The sequence below is a fragment of the Chlorocebus sabaeus genome, chromosome 6, assembly GCF_047675955.1.
Source record: "Chlorocebus sabaeus isolate Y175 chromosome 6, mChlSab1.0.hap1, whole genome shotgun sequence".
NCBI classification, from domain to species: domain Eukaryota; kingdom Metazoa; phylum Chordata; class Mammalia; order Primates; family Cercopithecidae; genus Chlorocebus; species Chlorocebus sabaeus.
Genome location: NC_132909.1, coordinates 54081101 through 54094907, shown reverse-complemented (window position 1 = coordinate 54094907; position 13807 = coordinate 54081101). Strand labels below are relative to the sequence as shown.

The window sequence follows — 13807 nt, the reverse complement described above, 5'->3', positions numbered from 1 at the left end:
ATCGGGTTGGGAAAGAAATTGATCAGTTCTCTCAGTTTAAGAAGCTGGGGAAGAGGAGGAGCTTGCATTCTGGGATAGCCTGGGATAGCTATGCCCTTACTCAGAGAGAGGCTGGGGGGCTTGGGGGTGGACAGTCCAGACGGTGACCATCTGAACCTACTCCTCACTGGGGTTTTCCTCCCTCCCTTTCCCGTCCACTGCTGCTGGGAGGGATATGCTGTCCTGGCATCTGGCCCAGCTGACAGGGCCAAGTGTATGAGTGGCAGCCTGCACGTCAGCCCTTGGGTGTGCAGTTTCAGATTCCAGAGAATGAGCTGGCTCGGAGCCCTGCTGAGTCAATGCCCTTCTCCTTGCCAGTGCTCTGAGCCAACCTGCCCTGGGTTCTTCCTGGCAAGCTAGTTTTCTGTGCCAGCCTCCCCTTCTTGACAGGATATAGGGGAATTGGTAGGGAAGAGGCAGAGGAGATCGGTGCAAGTTTGAATGCATACTTAGCCTTGTGGAACGAATGTGGTCCAGCCCTTTAGCCTCACTCAGTACTTCCTTTGTCCCAACTCTATCCCTACCCCAGGCTCAGAGTGTTGGGGTATCTCCACCTGCCTGGGAACTTCAAACATACAGGGGCTAGGCTGAGAGGGCAGCAGCACCTTCATTCAGTGCGTGAGTGAATGAATGAAGGAGGGAGAGAAAGAGGAAGGTCTTCCAGGTCTCAAACTTTTTTTTTTTTTGTGACACGGAGTCTCGCTCTGTCACCCAGGCTGGAGCACTGTGGCGCAATCTCAGCTCACTGCAACCTCCGCCTCCTAAGTTCAAGCGATTCTCCTGACACAGTCTCCCGAGTAGCTATAAGCACGTGCCACCACACCTGGCTAATTTTTTTAGTAGAGACGGGGTTTCACCATGTTGGCCAGACTGGTCTCAAACTCCTGACTTCAGGTGATCCGATTGCCTCAGCCTCCCAAAGTGCTGGGATTACAGGTGTGAAAAACCACGCCTGGCCACAAACTTTTATTTTATTGCTTTTGTAGAGACAGGATCTCACTCTGTTGCCCAGGCTGGAGTGCAGTGGCACCATTGTGGCTCATTGCAGCCTCTGCCTCCTGGGCTCAAGTGAGCCTCCCGCCTCAGCCTCCCAAGTAGCTGGGACCACAGGCATGGGCCACCGCCCTGGCTTCCTCCTTTCCTTGTGTCTCCTCTTTCTGTTCTCTAAGTTTCTGCTTTATTACAGGCAAAGATCAAGACACTGAAGACCCTGGCTGTAGAGGGTAAGCCATGGGGGTGAGGCCCTGATTCAAGTCTGCCGCTAAGGTACTCATCATTTCAGATTCAGGAGAGAAATGGAAGTCAAGGAATCTCAGAAACACAGCTGCGATGACAAATCCTTTCACGGGAAGGAACATGTGAGCCCAGAGAAGTCTCTCCTGGTCTTGAGATGGAGGTCTCACGAAGCCTCTGGAAGGTGAGGACTTTTGGTGAGTTTCGGGCTTCCCGCCCACTCTACTGAACTCAGCTCTTTTCTTTTGTTTTCTTTTCTTTCTTTCTTTCTTTCTTTTTTTCTTTTTCTTTTTTTTTTTTTTTTTTTTTTGAGATGGAGTCTCGCTCTGTTGCCCCAGGCTGGAGTGCAGTGGCCGAATCTCAGCTCACTGCAAGCTCCGCTTCCCAGGTTTATGCCATTCTCCTGCCTCAGCCTCCCGAGTAGCTGGGACTACAAGCGCCCACCACAACACCCGGCTAATTTTTTGTATTTTTAGTAGAGACGGAGTTTCGCGTGTTAGCCAGGATGGTCTCGATCTCCTGACCTCGTGATCCGCCCGCCTCGGCCTCCCAAAGTGGTGGGATTACAGGCGTGAGCCACCGCTCCCAGTCTCTTTTCTCTTCTCTTCTCTCCTTCCTTCCTTCCTTCCTTCCTTCCTTCCTTCCTTCCTTCCTTCCTTCCTTCCTTCCCTCCCTCCCTCCCTCCCTCCCTTCTTTCTTTCTTTCTCTTTCTTTCTTTCTCTTTCTTTTTCTTTCTTTCTTCTTTTTCTTTCTTTCTTTCTTTCTTTCCCTTTCTTTCTTTCTTTCTCTCTTTGTGTCTCTGTCTTTCCTTCCTCCCTCCCTCCCTTCCTTTCTTTATTTTTATTTATTATTATTATTATTATTTTGAGACGTAGTCTGGCTCTGTCGCCCAGGCTGGAGTGCAATGACGCGATCTCGGCGCACTGCAACCTCCACCTCCCGGATTCAAGCAATTCTCTTGCCTCAGCCTCCGGAGTAGCTGGGATTACATGCGCGCACCACCATGTCCGGCTAATTTTTTTTTTTTTTTGTATTTTTAGTAGAGACTGGGTTTCACCACGTTGGCCAGGCTGGTTTGGAAGTCTTGACCTCAGGTGATCCGCCCACTTTGGCCTCCCAAAGTGTTGGGATTTACAGGGGTGAGCCACTGCGCCCGGCCCTCTACCCCTGCTTCTGCCTTCCAGTCTCAGCTAAAGTGTGCGCTCTCTCCGCTACTGGGCAAGGCAGGGGCGGATAGGGGGCTTGGAATTCCACAGCCTAGAGACGGGCACCGTGGGGCAAAGAAGAGTCACCTCTCCTACGGTTCGCAGAAGGCCTGCCTGAGCCTGGAGCAGGGACGGGAGAGCCAGAGTTTTGCACCCCCAGGGCATCCCCCAGCCCGCAGACTACCAGGCCTCCAGAGGACAGGACCCCACCCCCGGCCACAGGCCCTGCCCCCGCCACTCCCCGCACCCCGCCTCCAAGGCTCCTCCGCCCACTCCGCACCCAACTTATAAAAACCGTCCTCGGGCGCAGCGGGGAGAAACAGAGCTAAGGAGATCCACTGTTGTGATCCGATTCTTTCCAGCGGCTTCTGCAACCAAGCGGGTCTCCCCTTGGTCCTCCGCGTCTCCAACCCTCGCACCTCGAACTCCAGCGTCCCCGAGAGTCCCCGCATCCCCGCTCCCAGGCTACGTGAGAGGATGCGCGGTGCTCCGACGGCCGGAGCAGCCCTGATGCTCTGCGTCGCCACCGCCGTGCTGCTGAGAGCTCAGGGCGGCCCGGTGCAGTCCAAGTCTCGGCGCTTTGCGTCCTGGGACGAGATGAATGTCCTGGCGCACGGACTCCTGCAGCTAGGCCAGGGGCTGCGCGAACACGCAGAGCGCACCCGCAGTCAGCTCAACGCGCTGGAGCGGCGCCTGAGCGCTTGCGGATCCGCCTGCCAGGGAACCGAGGGGTCCACCGCCCTCCCGTTAGCCCCTGAGAGCCGGGTGGACCCTGAGGTCCTTCACAGCCTGCAGGTACGTGCCCCTGGGGCTGGTTCTCCGCGCCCCTACTGGCTCTCCTTGCTTGGAAGGGTATGGACAGGAGTGGGGGGAGGGTGCGCAACTGTGGCTCCCTGGGATTCCCCTGCCTCAAGGGATGGGCTCCCTTTTAGGAAGCCGAGGAGGGAGGTTCGCTCGAGGCTAGGAGTTCAAGACCACCTAAAGCAAAATAGCGAGACCCCCGTCTCTTCGCAAAAAAATGAATAAATAAATAATAAAATAAAATAAAATAAATGACTGGGCGCGGTGGCTCACGGAGCCTCCAACTGCTGTCGAGACTAGCCTGGCCACCATGGAGAAACCTCATCTCTACTAAAAATACAAAAGATTAGCCGGGCATGATGTCGCATGCCTGTAATCCCAGCTACCTGGGAGGCTGAGGCAGAAAAAACTCTTGAACCCGGGAGGCGGAGGTTGCAGTGAGCCGAGATCCCACCACTGCACATCAGCCTTCAGACAACAGAGCAAGACTTCTTCCCAAAAAAATAATAGTAATAAAATAAAAATAAGGCCAGGCGCGGTGGCTCACGCTTGTAATCCCAGCACTTTGGAAGACCGAGGCGCGCAGATCACCTGAGGTCAGGAGTTCAAGACCAGCCTGACAAACACAGTGAAACCCCATCTCTAGTAAAAATACAAAAATTATCTGGGTGTGGTGGTGAGCGCCTGTAATCCCAGCGACTCAGGAGGCTGAGGCAGGAGAATCGCTTGAACCCAGGAGGCGGAGGTTGCAGTGAGCCGGGATCTTGCCATTGCACTCCAGCCTGGGTGACAGAGCTAGACTCAGTCTCAAAATAATAATAATAATAACTAAAATAAAATAAAATACAAATACAAAAATTAGCCAGGCATGGTGGCAGGCACCTGTAATCTCAGCTACTTGGGAGGCTGAGGCACAAGAATCACTTGAATCTGAGAGGCAGAGGTTGCAGTGAGCCAAGATTGTGCCACTGTCCTCCAACCTGGGTGACAGAGAGAGAGTCTGTCTGAAAAAATAAAAAATAAGGCAGGCATAGAGCTGCACGACTGTAGTCCCAGCTACTCGGGAAGCTGAAACAGGAGGATCGCTTGGCCCCAGGAGTTGGAGGCTGCAGTGAGCTGTGACAGCACCACTGCAGTCCAGCCTGGGCGACAGAATGAGACCCTGTGTTTGGGGAAAAAAAAACATAGACTCCCTTGCCTGGCCTCAGCAGATGGAGATTTGGAAGGATGGATGAGTGGATGAATGAAGAAGTTGGGGAAGGCAAGCCGGGTCCTCACCAAGGTTTTCACCCCTCCCCAGACACAACTCAAGGCTCAGAACAGCAGGATCCAGCAACTCTTCCACAAGGTGGCCCAGCAGCAGCGGCACCTGGAGAAGCAGCACCTGCGAATTCAGCGTCTGCAAAGCCAGGTAACCCTAGGGTCAAGGGAGAAAAGGTCCCTCTGATAGCTGGGACCCCAGGTGGGGAGGGTGGTGGTGAGCACAGGACCTGTGGGTGGGGATGTGGGGCCAGGCAAGGCCTGATACCCTCCTCCCATTCCATCCTAGGTTGGCCTCCTGGACCCCAAGCACCTAGACCATGAGGTGGCCAAGCCTGCCCGAAGAAAGAGGCTGCCCGAGATGGCCCAGCCAGTTGACCCGGCTCACAATGCCAGCCGCCTGCACCGTGAGTGTCTGGCCTTCGATGCCCTCCAGTGGCCACCCCCACCCCGCCACTTGGCATTGCTGGTCCTCTCCTTGTCAGGTCCACCTTAAGGAGAAGATGTCCTGGCCTGGATTCCCTGTGGGCTCACCAGTCTCCCGGTCAGAGCTGATGGGAGCACCTCCTTCCCCAGCCCTGACCTGACCCAGCCAGGCCACCCAACCCTTGTCCCGTGCAAGCCAGTGGGCTGTCCCTGAAGCCCTGCTGGTCACTGATTGGAACAGAGGTGGAGAAAGAGAGATCTTGAGGGACTTGAGCTGCAGGGGTGCTGGAGAAGGTAGAAATGGGGTTTGGGGTGCCATCGTGAAGGTTAGAAACTTCTAGGGGAGGGTGTCATGGAGCAGGGGGTGCCAGGTAGGAGTGTTCATAGATTTGGGCCCTCCATGGCGTCTTGGGGTATGTGGGAATTAGGGTTGGGAATCCCCAGCTCCCAGGCCAGAAACACACACACTTGCATCTTACAAATCCAATGCTCCGGGTCCCTGACCCCTCTTCCTCCTCCCTCTCTTGTTCTCCTCCTCCCTCCCCGCCCCCGCCAGACCCCTCCCCGCAGCAGAAAGTGGGCTTTTGCTGCCACCACAAGTTGTAGGTGCTTTACTCCCAAATCTCCATTCATCTCGAACCACAGCATGTCCACGTGTGTCCGACGCAGACTCGCGGTTCTCACGGCCCCACACAGTTTCCCTGTGGTCCTCCTCCTTCCCTGCATCTGTGGCTGTCCACAGCCAACTAGGTGAAAGTTTGGATCCCCCTCTCACACCCTAGGGTCAGTGGCAGGCTTCTAGCACTGTAGACCTGAGGGTTCTCTCCTCTCCAAGCTCCTGCTCCTTCCCACCTCCGTGCTGCCCACCCCCAACCCCGCCAGGCTGGCATTGCAGCGTGGTCAAGGTCCTGTCCACCCTCCCAAAACCACCGTCCCAGGATGAGGGGCTTCTGGAGGGTGACGGGGGAAGGCTTAAGTTCTGGCTGGGAAATGCAGTGGAAGGGGGCAGGAGTTCTGTGGGTTCGGGACTCCCAGACTCTTGGCTCAGGCCTGCCAAGTAGGAGAAAGTTCAGAGCTGGGAAGGCAAACAGCTGGCATTCATGGAAGCCACACTGATGATTTGGCCATGTGCCCATCCTTACTGGATAGGAGGAAAGTAGGGGAAAGGGGAGATGCCTGAGGGGCCGGAAAGCGTCTTCCTGGTCACTCTGGGCCCGCCCCCACCCCCACCATGCAGACTCATTTCGACCTTTCCCCTACTTTTCCAGCTGGGCTGGGGGGCGGTTCCTTCCAGTCTGGAGCCTCTGAGCCTCCAGACGTGCTCAAGGCCATCCTCCCCTCCTCCCTCCCTCTTTCTCTCCTCAACCCTTCCTCCTCTCCCTCTAGGAGCTGAGATCCCCAGGCAGAGCCTCTGAGATGCTCCTGGTCAACACAGTTCTTCCTTGCTCTGGACCTGCTGCCTCATTCATTCATTCATTCATTCATTTATCAAGTCTTTTTTGTTTGTTTTTTGAGACAGAGTCTTGCTCCGTTGCCCAGGCTGGAATGCAGTGACAATCTCAGCTCACTGCAACCTCGGCCTCCCCCTGGGTTCAGGTGATTCTCCTGCCTCAGCCTCCCAAGTAGCTAGGATTACAGGCACCTACCACTACCACGCCCAGCTAATTTTTATTCATTCACCGAGTCTTTTTTTTTTTTTTTTTGAGACAGAGGCTCACTCTGTCACTCAGGATGGAGTGCAATGGCTTGATCTCAGTTCACTGCAACCTCCGCCTCCCGGGTTCAAGCGATTCTCCTGTCTCAGCCTCCCAAGGAGCTGGAATTACAGGCGTCCACCATCACACCCAGTTAATTTTTGTATGTTTTACTAGAGATGGGGTTTGGCCATGTTGACCAGGCTGGTCTCGAACTCCTGACCGATACACCCGCCTCCCAAAGTGCTGGGATTACAGGCATGAGCCACTGCACCTGGCCCATTCATCAAGTCTTTACTGAGCAGCTGCTATGCCCTGGGGCCTGCGTGGATGCTGGTGCCAGGCTGTGGGCAGAGCTGCTCCTTGTCCCCAGCCTCATGGAGCCTCCATGCAGTCAGAGGAGAGACCACTAGATGACCCCAGTGTCCAGAAGTGGAAGTCCTTGCTCAATTCCCATTTGGGGAAGTCTGGCCAGGTCTGGGAGTGAGGCAAGGCAAGGTATCCTTCCAGAAGCTGGGAACCAGAGAGAGAAGTAAGGAAAGAGAGTCCCGCCAGGCGCAGTGGTTCACATCTGTAATCCCAGCACTTTGGGAGGCTGAGGCTGGCGAATCACGAGGTCAGGAGATCAAGACCAGCCTGGCCAACATGGTGAAACCCCCATCTCTACTAATAATACAAAAATTAGTTGGGTGTGGTGGTGGTGGCACGTGCCTGTAGTCCCAGCTGCTCCGGAGGCTGAGGCAGGAGAATCACTTGGACCCAGGAGGCGGGGGTTACAGTGAGCCAAGATCGTGCCACTGCACTTCAGACTGGCGACAGAGCGAGACTCTGTCTCAAAAAAAAAAGAAAAAAAAAAAAAGAGAGTCCCAAGCAGGGGGAACAGCATGTGCAAAGTCCCTATGGCAGGAGGGTGTGTGGTACAAGGGTGGGAAGAAAGTCTGTGTGCCAGAGAGGGTGTGGGTACAGCATGGCAGGAGGAAGATGGGCACAGGGGCTGGTCCTCCAGGTGCCTTGTGGACCATGCTGAGGAAGGACACAGGGAGCCATGGAAGAGGTTAGGCAGATGACAGAGGGGTGGTCATGAGATCAGATTTGCCTTTTACTTCCCTGGTCATCCACTGCTCAGACCCCCAGACATGCCTGGCTCCTGAGAACCCCAGGGGCTGCTCTCCTGTTTCAACTCTCCACTTTATCTCCCTGCAGGGCTGCCCAGGGATTGCCAGGAGCTGTTCGAAGATGGGGAGAGGCAGAGTGGACTATTTGAGATCCAGCCTCAGGGGTCTCCGCCATTTTTGGTGAACTGCAAGATGACCTCAGGTAGGGTGTGCTAGCCCACCAGGGGCCCCTCTCCCCATAGGCCCTGTTGTCTTTCTTTAAATTGAAAAAAATAATAATAATTATAGGCAGGATCTTGCTATATTGCCCAGGCTGGTCTTTTTTTTTTTTTTTTGAGACGAAGTTTCACTCTTGTTGCCCAGGCTGGAGTGCAATGGCACGATCTCAGCTCCTCCGCCTCCCGGGCTTAAGAGATTCTCCTGCCTCAACCTCCCCAGTAGCTGAGACTATAGGTGCGAGCAACCGCACCCAGCTAATTTTTTTTTTTTTTTTTTTTTTTGAGACAGAGTTTAGCTCTGTCGCCCAGGCTGGAGTGCAGTGGCTGGATCTCAGCTCACTACAAGCTCCGCCTCCCAGGTTTACGCCATTCTCCCGCCTCAGCCTCCCGAGTAGCTGGGACTACAGGCGCCCGCCACCTCGCCCGGCTAGTTTTTTGTATTTTTTAGTAGAGACAGGGTTTCACCGTGTTAGCCAGGATAGTCTCGATCTCCTGACCTTGCGATCCGCCCGTCTCGGCCTCCCAAAGTGCTGGGATTACAGGCTTGAGCCACCACGCCCGGCCCACCCAGCTAATCTTTGTATTTTTAGTAGATACGGGGTTTCACCATGTTGGTCTGGGTGGTCTCAGACTCCTGACCTCAAATGATTTGCCAACCTCGGCCTCCCAAAATGCTGGGATTACAGGCATTAGCCACTGTGCCTGGCCTCTTTTCTTTAAAATGCAGCCCTTGTCTGGATGTAGTGGCTCACACCTGTAATCCCACTTTGGGAGGCTGAGGCGGGAGGATGACTTGAGTCCAGAAGTTTGAGACCATCCTGGACAACATAGCGAGAGCTCATCTTTACAAAAAATTTTGTGAAAGTAAAAAGGCCAGGCGCAGTGGCTCATACCTGTAATCCCAGCACTTTGGGAGGCTGAGGCGGCCATATCACAAGGTCAGGAGTTCGAGACCAGCCTGACCGACATGGTGAAACCCCGTCTCCACTAAAAATACAAAAATTAATCACGCATGGTGGCATGTGCCTGTAATCCCAGCTACTCAGGAAGCCAAGGGAGGAGAATCACTTGAACCTGGAGGGCGGAGGTTGCAGTGAGCCGATATCACGCCACCACACTCCAGCCTAGGTGACAGAGCGAGACTCCGTCTCCCCACCAAAAAAATAAAAGAGAGAAAATAAAATAAAATAGGCCAGGCGCAGTGGCTCAAGCCTGTAATCCCAGCACTTTGGGAGGCCGAGACGGGTGGATCACGAGGTCAGGAGATCGAGACCATCCTGGCTAACACGGTGAAACCCTGTCTCTACTAAAAAATACAAAAAACTAGCCGGGCGAGGTGGCGGGCGCCTGTAGTCCCAGCTACTCGGGAGGCTGAGGCGGGAGAATGGCGTAAACCCGGGAGGCGGAGCTTGCAGTGAGCTGAGATCCGGCCACTGCACTCCAGCCTCGGCGACAGAGCGAGACTCTGTCTCAAAAAAAATAAAATAAAATAAAATAAAATTCAGCCGTTGCTGGGCATGGTGGCACACGCCTGTAGTCCCAGCTACTCAGGAGGCCAAGGCAGGAGGGTTGCTTGAGCCCAGGAGTTAAAGGCTGCAGTGAGCTGTGATCACACTTGTGAATAGCCACTGCACTCCAACCTGGGCAACACAACAAAACCTCGTTTCTTTAAAAAAAAAAAAAAAAAAAGGCTGAGCGCAGTACGCAGTGACTTACACCTATAATCCCAGCACTTTGGGAGGCTGAGGCGGGCAAATCACTTGAGGTCAGGAGTTCAAGACCAGACTGGTCAACATGGTGAAACCCCGTTTCTACCAACATCCAAAACATTAGCCGGGCATGGTGGCAGGTCCCTGTGATTCCAGCTGCTTGTGGGGCTGAAACACAAGAATCACTTGAGCCCTGAAGGCAGAGGTTGCAGTGAGCTGAGACTGTGGCACTGCGATCCAGCCTGGGCAATAATAGAGTGAGACTCCATCTCTTAAAAAAAAAAAAAAAAAAAAAAAAAAAAGCAGCTTTTTTTTCCATTGAGAAGAAATCCTTTCCATTACAAGAGATTACAACACGGGGTTTTGTGGTTGCGAACTGCAGAGGAAGACCCAGTTCAGCTGGCCCAGAGAGGCTTTGCAGATTTCCACTGCCCACTCCTTCCCACGCTCAGTCCCTGCTGGGTTCTTGGGACAAAGATCTTCCCAAGGCCAGCCCATAATATTCCTTCCTCTGACCCACCCTCCTCGACTCCTCCAGGGATGAGTGAGGGAGCTGCTGGCTTCCTGGGTTTGGAGGGGGTTTGGTGCTTAGGAGCCAGATGAGGGAGTGGGGTCCTCTGTGAGGAGGGACTTCCTGGTGACCTTGTACCTTTCTGGGCAGATGGAGGCTGGACAGTAATTCAGAGGCGCCATGATGGCTCTGTGGACTTCAACCGGCCCTGGGAAGCCTACAAGACGGGGTTCGGGGATCCCCAAGGTGGGTGTTTCTAGCGGGTACAGAGGCAGGGGAGGAAGAGGGACCCTCAGAAGTGGCCTTGCCTCACTGAGTGGCCTCTCCCGATCCAGGCGAGTTCTGGCTGGGCCTGGAGAAGGTGCATAGCATCACAGGGGACCGCAACAGCCGCCTGGCCGTGCAGCTGCAGGACTGGGATGGCAACGCTGAGTCGCTGCAGTTCTCTGTGCACCTGGGTGGCGAGGACACAGCCTACAGCCTGCAGCTCACCGAGCCCGTGGCCAGCCAGTTGGGTGCCACCACCGTCCCGCCTAGCGGCCTCTCTGTACCCTTCTCCACTTGGGACCAGGATCACGACCTCCGCAGGGACAAGAACTGCGCCAAGAGCCTCTCTGGTGAGCAGGCTCTGCCATGCCACATCCAGCCAGCAGCTTCCCTCCTTATCTTTCTGCTGCTCTGTCCTGCCTTCAACCCCAAATTGCATGTGTTTCCTGCCCCCACCTCTTCCTTACATGCCGTGTGTGTGATTAGGCCATTAACTTAGCCTATCTGGCCTCAGTTTTCCCATCCTGAAAAGAGTCTTGACCACTTTTACTTTTATTTACTTATTTATTTATTGAGGTGGAGTCTCACTCTGTCACCTAGGCTGGAGTGCAGTGGCACGATCTTGGCTCACTGCAAGCTCCGCCTCCCGGGTTCACGCCATTCCCCTGCCTCAGCCTCCCGAGTAGCTGGGACTACAGGCACCCACCACCAGGCCCGTCTAATTTTTTTGTATTTTTAGTAGAGACAGGGTTTCACCGTGTTACCAGGATGGTCTCGCTTTCCTGACCTCGTGATCTGCCCACCTTGGCCTCCCAAAGTGCTGGGATTACAGACGTGAGCCACTGCACCTGGCCTACTCATTTATTTTTTGAGATGGAGTCCCACTCTGTTGCCCAGGCTGGAGTGCAAGTGATGTGATCTCGGCTCACGGCAGCCTCTGCCTCCTGGGTTCAAGTGATTCTCTTGCCTCAGCCTCCTGAGTAGCTGGGATTACAGGCTCCCGCCATCAGGCAATTGTTTTGTACTTTTAGTAGAGAAGGGGTTTCACCATGTTGGCCAGGGTGGTCCTGAACTCCTGACATCAAGTTATCCGCCTGCCTCGGCCTCCCAATGTGTTGGGATTACAGGCATGAGCCACCATGCCCAGCCACAAGCATCTTTACAATGGTGCCCACTCCACAGGAATCTTTTTTTCAACAGGGTCTCACTCTGTCACCCAGGATGGAGTGCAGAGGTGTGGTCATAGCTCACTGCAGCCTCAACCACTGGGCTCGAGTAAAGACTGAGGCTGGGTGTGTGGCTTCATGCCTGTAATCCCAGGGATTTGGGAGACCAAAGAGGGAGGATCGCTTGAGCCCAGGGGTTTGACAGCAGCCTGGGTAATAGAGGGAGACCCTGTCTCTACAAAAAAAATACAAAAGTTGTCTGGGTGTGGTGGCTCACGCCTGTAATCCCAGCACTTTGGGAGGCCAAGGCAGGCAAATCACGAGGTCAGGAGTTCAAGACCAGCCAGGCCAACATAGTGAAACCCTCTACTAAAAATACAAAAATTAGCCAGGTGTGGTGGCACGTGCCTGTAGTCCCAGCTACTTGGGAGGCTGAGGCAGCAGAATCGCTTTAACCCAGGAGGTGGTGGTTGCAGTGAGCCAAGATCACGCCACTGCACTCCAGCTTAGGCAACAGAGTGAGACTTCGTCTCAAAAAAAAAGAAAAAAAAATTAGTCAGGCACAGTGGCTCACACTTGTAATCCCAGCACTTTGGGAGGCTTAAGCGAGTGAATCACTCAAGCTCAGGAGACCAGCTTGAGCAACATGGCGAAATCCCGTCTCAACTAAAAATACAAAAATCTAGCTGGGCGTGAGGGTGCATGCCTGTGGTCCCATCTAATTGGGAGGCTGAGTTGGGAGGATCTCTTGAGCCTAGGAGGTCAAGGCTGCAGTGAGCTGAGACTGTACCACTGCACTCAAGCCTGGGTGACAGAGTGAGACCCAATCTCAAAAAAAAAAAAAAGTCAAGTCCAAAGCCCTATCATTGTCCCCAACCTGCCTCATCCTCAACCCTATCCCCATCTCCTTTCAGCCCCATTGGTGGCTCAAAGACCTGACCATGTTTCCTCTCCCCTGACCCCGGCAGGAGGCTGGTGGTTTGGCACCTGCAGCCATTCCAACCTCAATGGCCAGTACTTCCGCTCCATCCCACAGCAGCGGCAGGAGCTTAAGAAAGGAATCTTCTGGAAGACCTGGCGGGGCCGCTACTACCCGCTGCAGGCCACCACCATGTTGATCCAGCCCACGGCGGCAAAGGCAGCCTCCTAGCCTCCTGACTGGGCCTGGTCCCAGGCCCACAAAGGACGGTGACTCTTGGCTCTGCCCGAGGATGTGGCCACTCCCTGCCCGGGCAGGGGCTCCGAGGAGGGGCCATCTGGAAGCTTGTGGACGGAGAAGAAGAGCACGACTGGAGAAGCCCCCTTTCTGAGTGCAGGGGGGCTGCATGCGTTGCCTCCTGAGATCGAGGCTACAGGATATGCTCAGACTCTGGAGGCGTGGACCAAGGGGCATGGAGCTTCACTCTTCGCTGGCCGGGGAGCTGGGGACTCAGAGGGACCACTTGGGGCCGGCCAGGCTGGCCTCAATGGCGGACTCAGTCACATTGACTGACTGGGGGACCAGGGCTCACGTGGGTCAAGAACGCCCCCCTGGTGCGGGTGCTGTTGTGTGTAGGTCCCCTGGGGACACAAGTAGGCACCAGTTGTGTCTGGGCGGAGCTCACAGAGTTCTTGGAATAAAAGCAACCTCAGAACACTTCGTTCTTTGTTTTCAGTTTGTTTTCTTTTTTTTCTTTCCAAATTTTTTTTTTTTTTTTTTTTAGTTCACACGTCTAGTAACTTACCCTCAGTTTGTTTTAAAAAGTGAACAAAGTCCATGTAAACATGTTCCCAGGGCCAGGCACAGTGTCTTGTGCCTGTAATCCCAGCCCTTTGTGAGTCCGAGGTGGGCAGATCGCTTGAGGTCAGGAGTTCGAGACCAGCCTGGCCAACATGGTGAAACCCCATCTCTACAAAAAATACAAAAATTACCCGGGTGTGATGGCGCATGTCTGTACATGTCTGTAGTCCCAGCTACTCCAGAGAATCAAGTGATTCCAGAAGAATCACTTGAGCCAAGGAGGCCAAGGCTGCAAGTAAGCTGAGATTGCGCCACTGCACTCCAGCCTGGGCAACAGAGCAAGAATCCATCTCAAAAAAAAAGAAATTTTTTTCATAGAGGTAGGGTCTCACTGTGTTGTCCAGGCTGGTCTCAAACACCGAGGCTCAAGGGATCCTCCCGCC

At 54.3% G+C, this 13807-nt stretch overlaps 2 protein-coding genes across 2 annotated transcripts in view; both read left to right on the top strand.

Moving 5' to 3' along the window:
• Positions 1-2850: 2850 nt before the first annotated feature.
• On the top strand, positions 2851-13280 carry ANGPTL4 (angiopoietin like 4). Its single transcript, XM_007995123.3, has 7 exons — positions 2851-3272; positions 4579-4689; positions 4828-4945; positions 7862-7975; positions 10362-10457; positions 10547-10828; positions 12613-13280. The coding sequence occupies exons 1-7, from the start codon at positions 2955-2957 to the stop codon at positions 12792-12794; spliced, it is 1221 nt and encodes a 406-aa protein (XP_007993314.2). The 5' UTR covers positions 2851-2954; the 3' UTR covers positions 12795-13280.
• MARCHF2 (membrane associated ring-CH-type finger 2) overlaps positions 11469-13807 on the top strand; it is a 67148-nt gene continuing 64809 nt past the window's right edge. The window contains exon 1 of the mRNA XM_073017004.1: positions 11469-11474. The gene's annotated coding sequence lies outside the window, so the exon portion shown is untranslated. The remainder of the gene's footprint in view (positions 11475-13807) is intronic.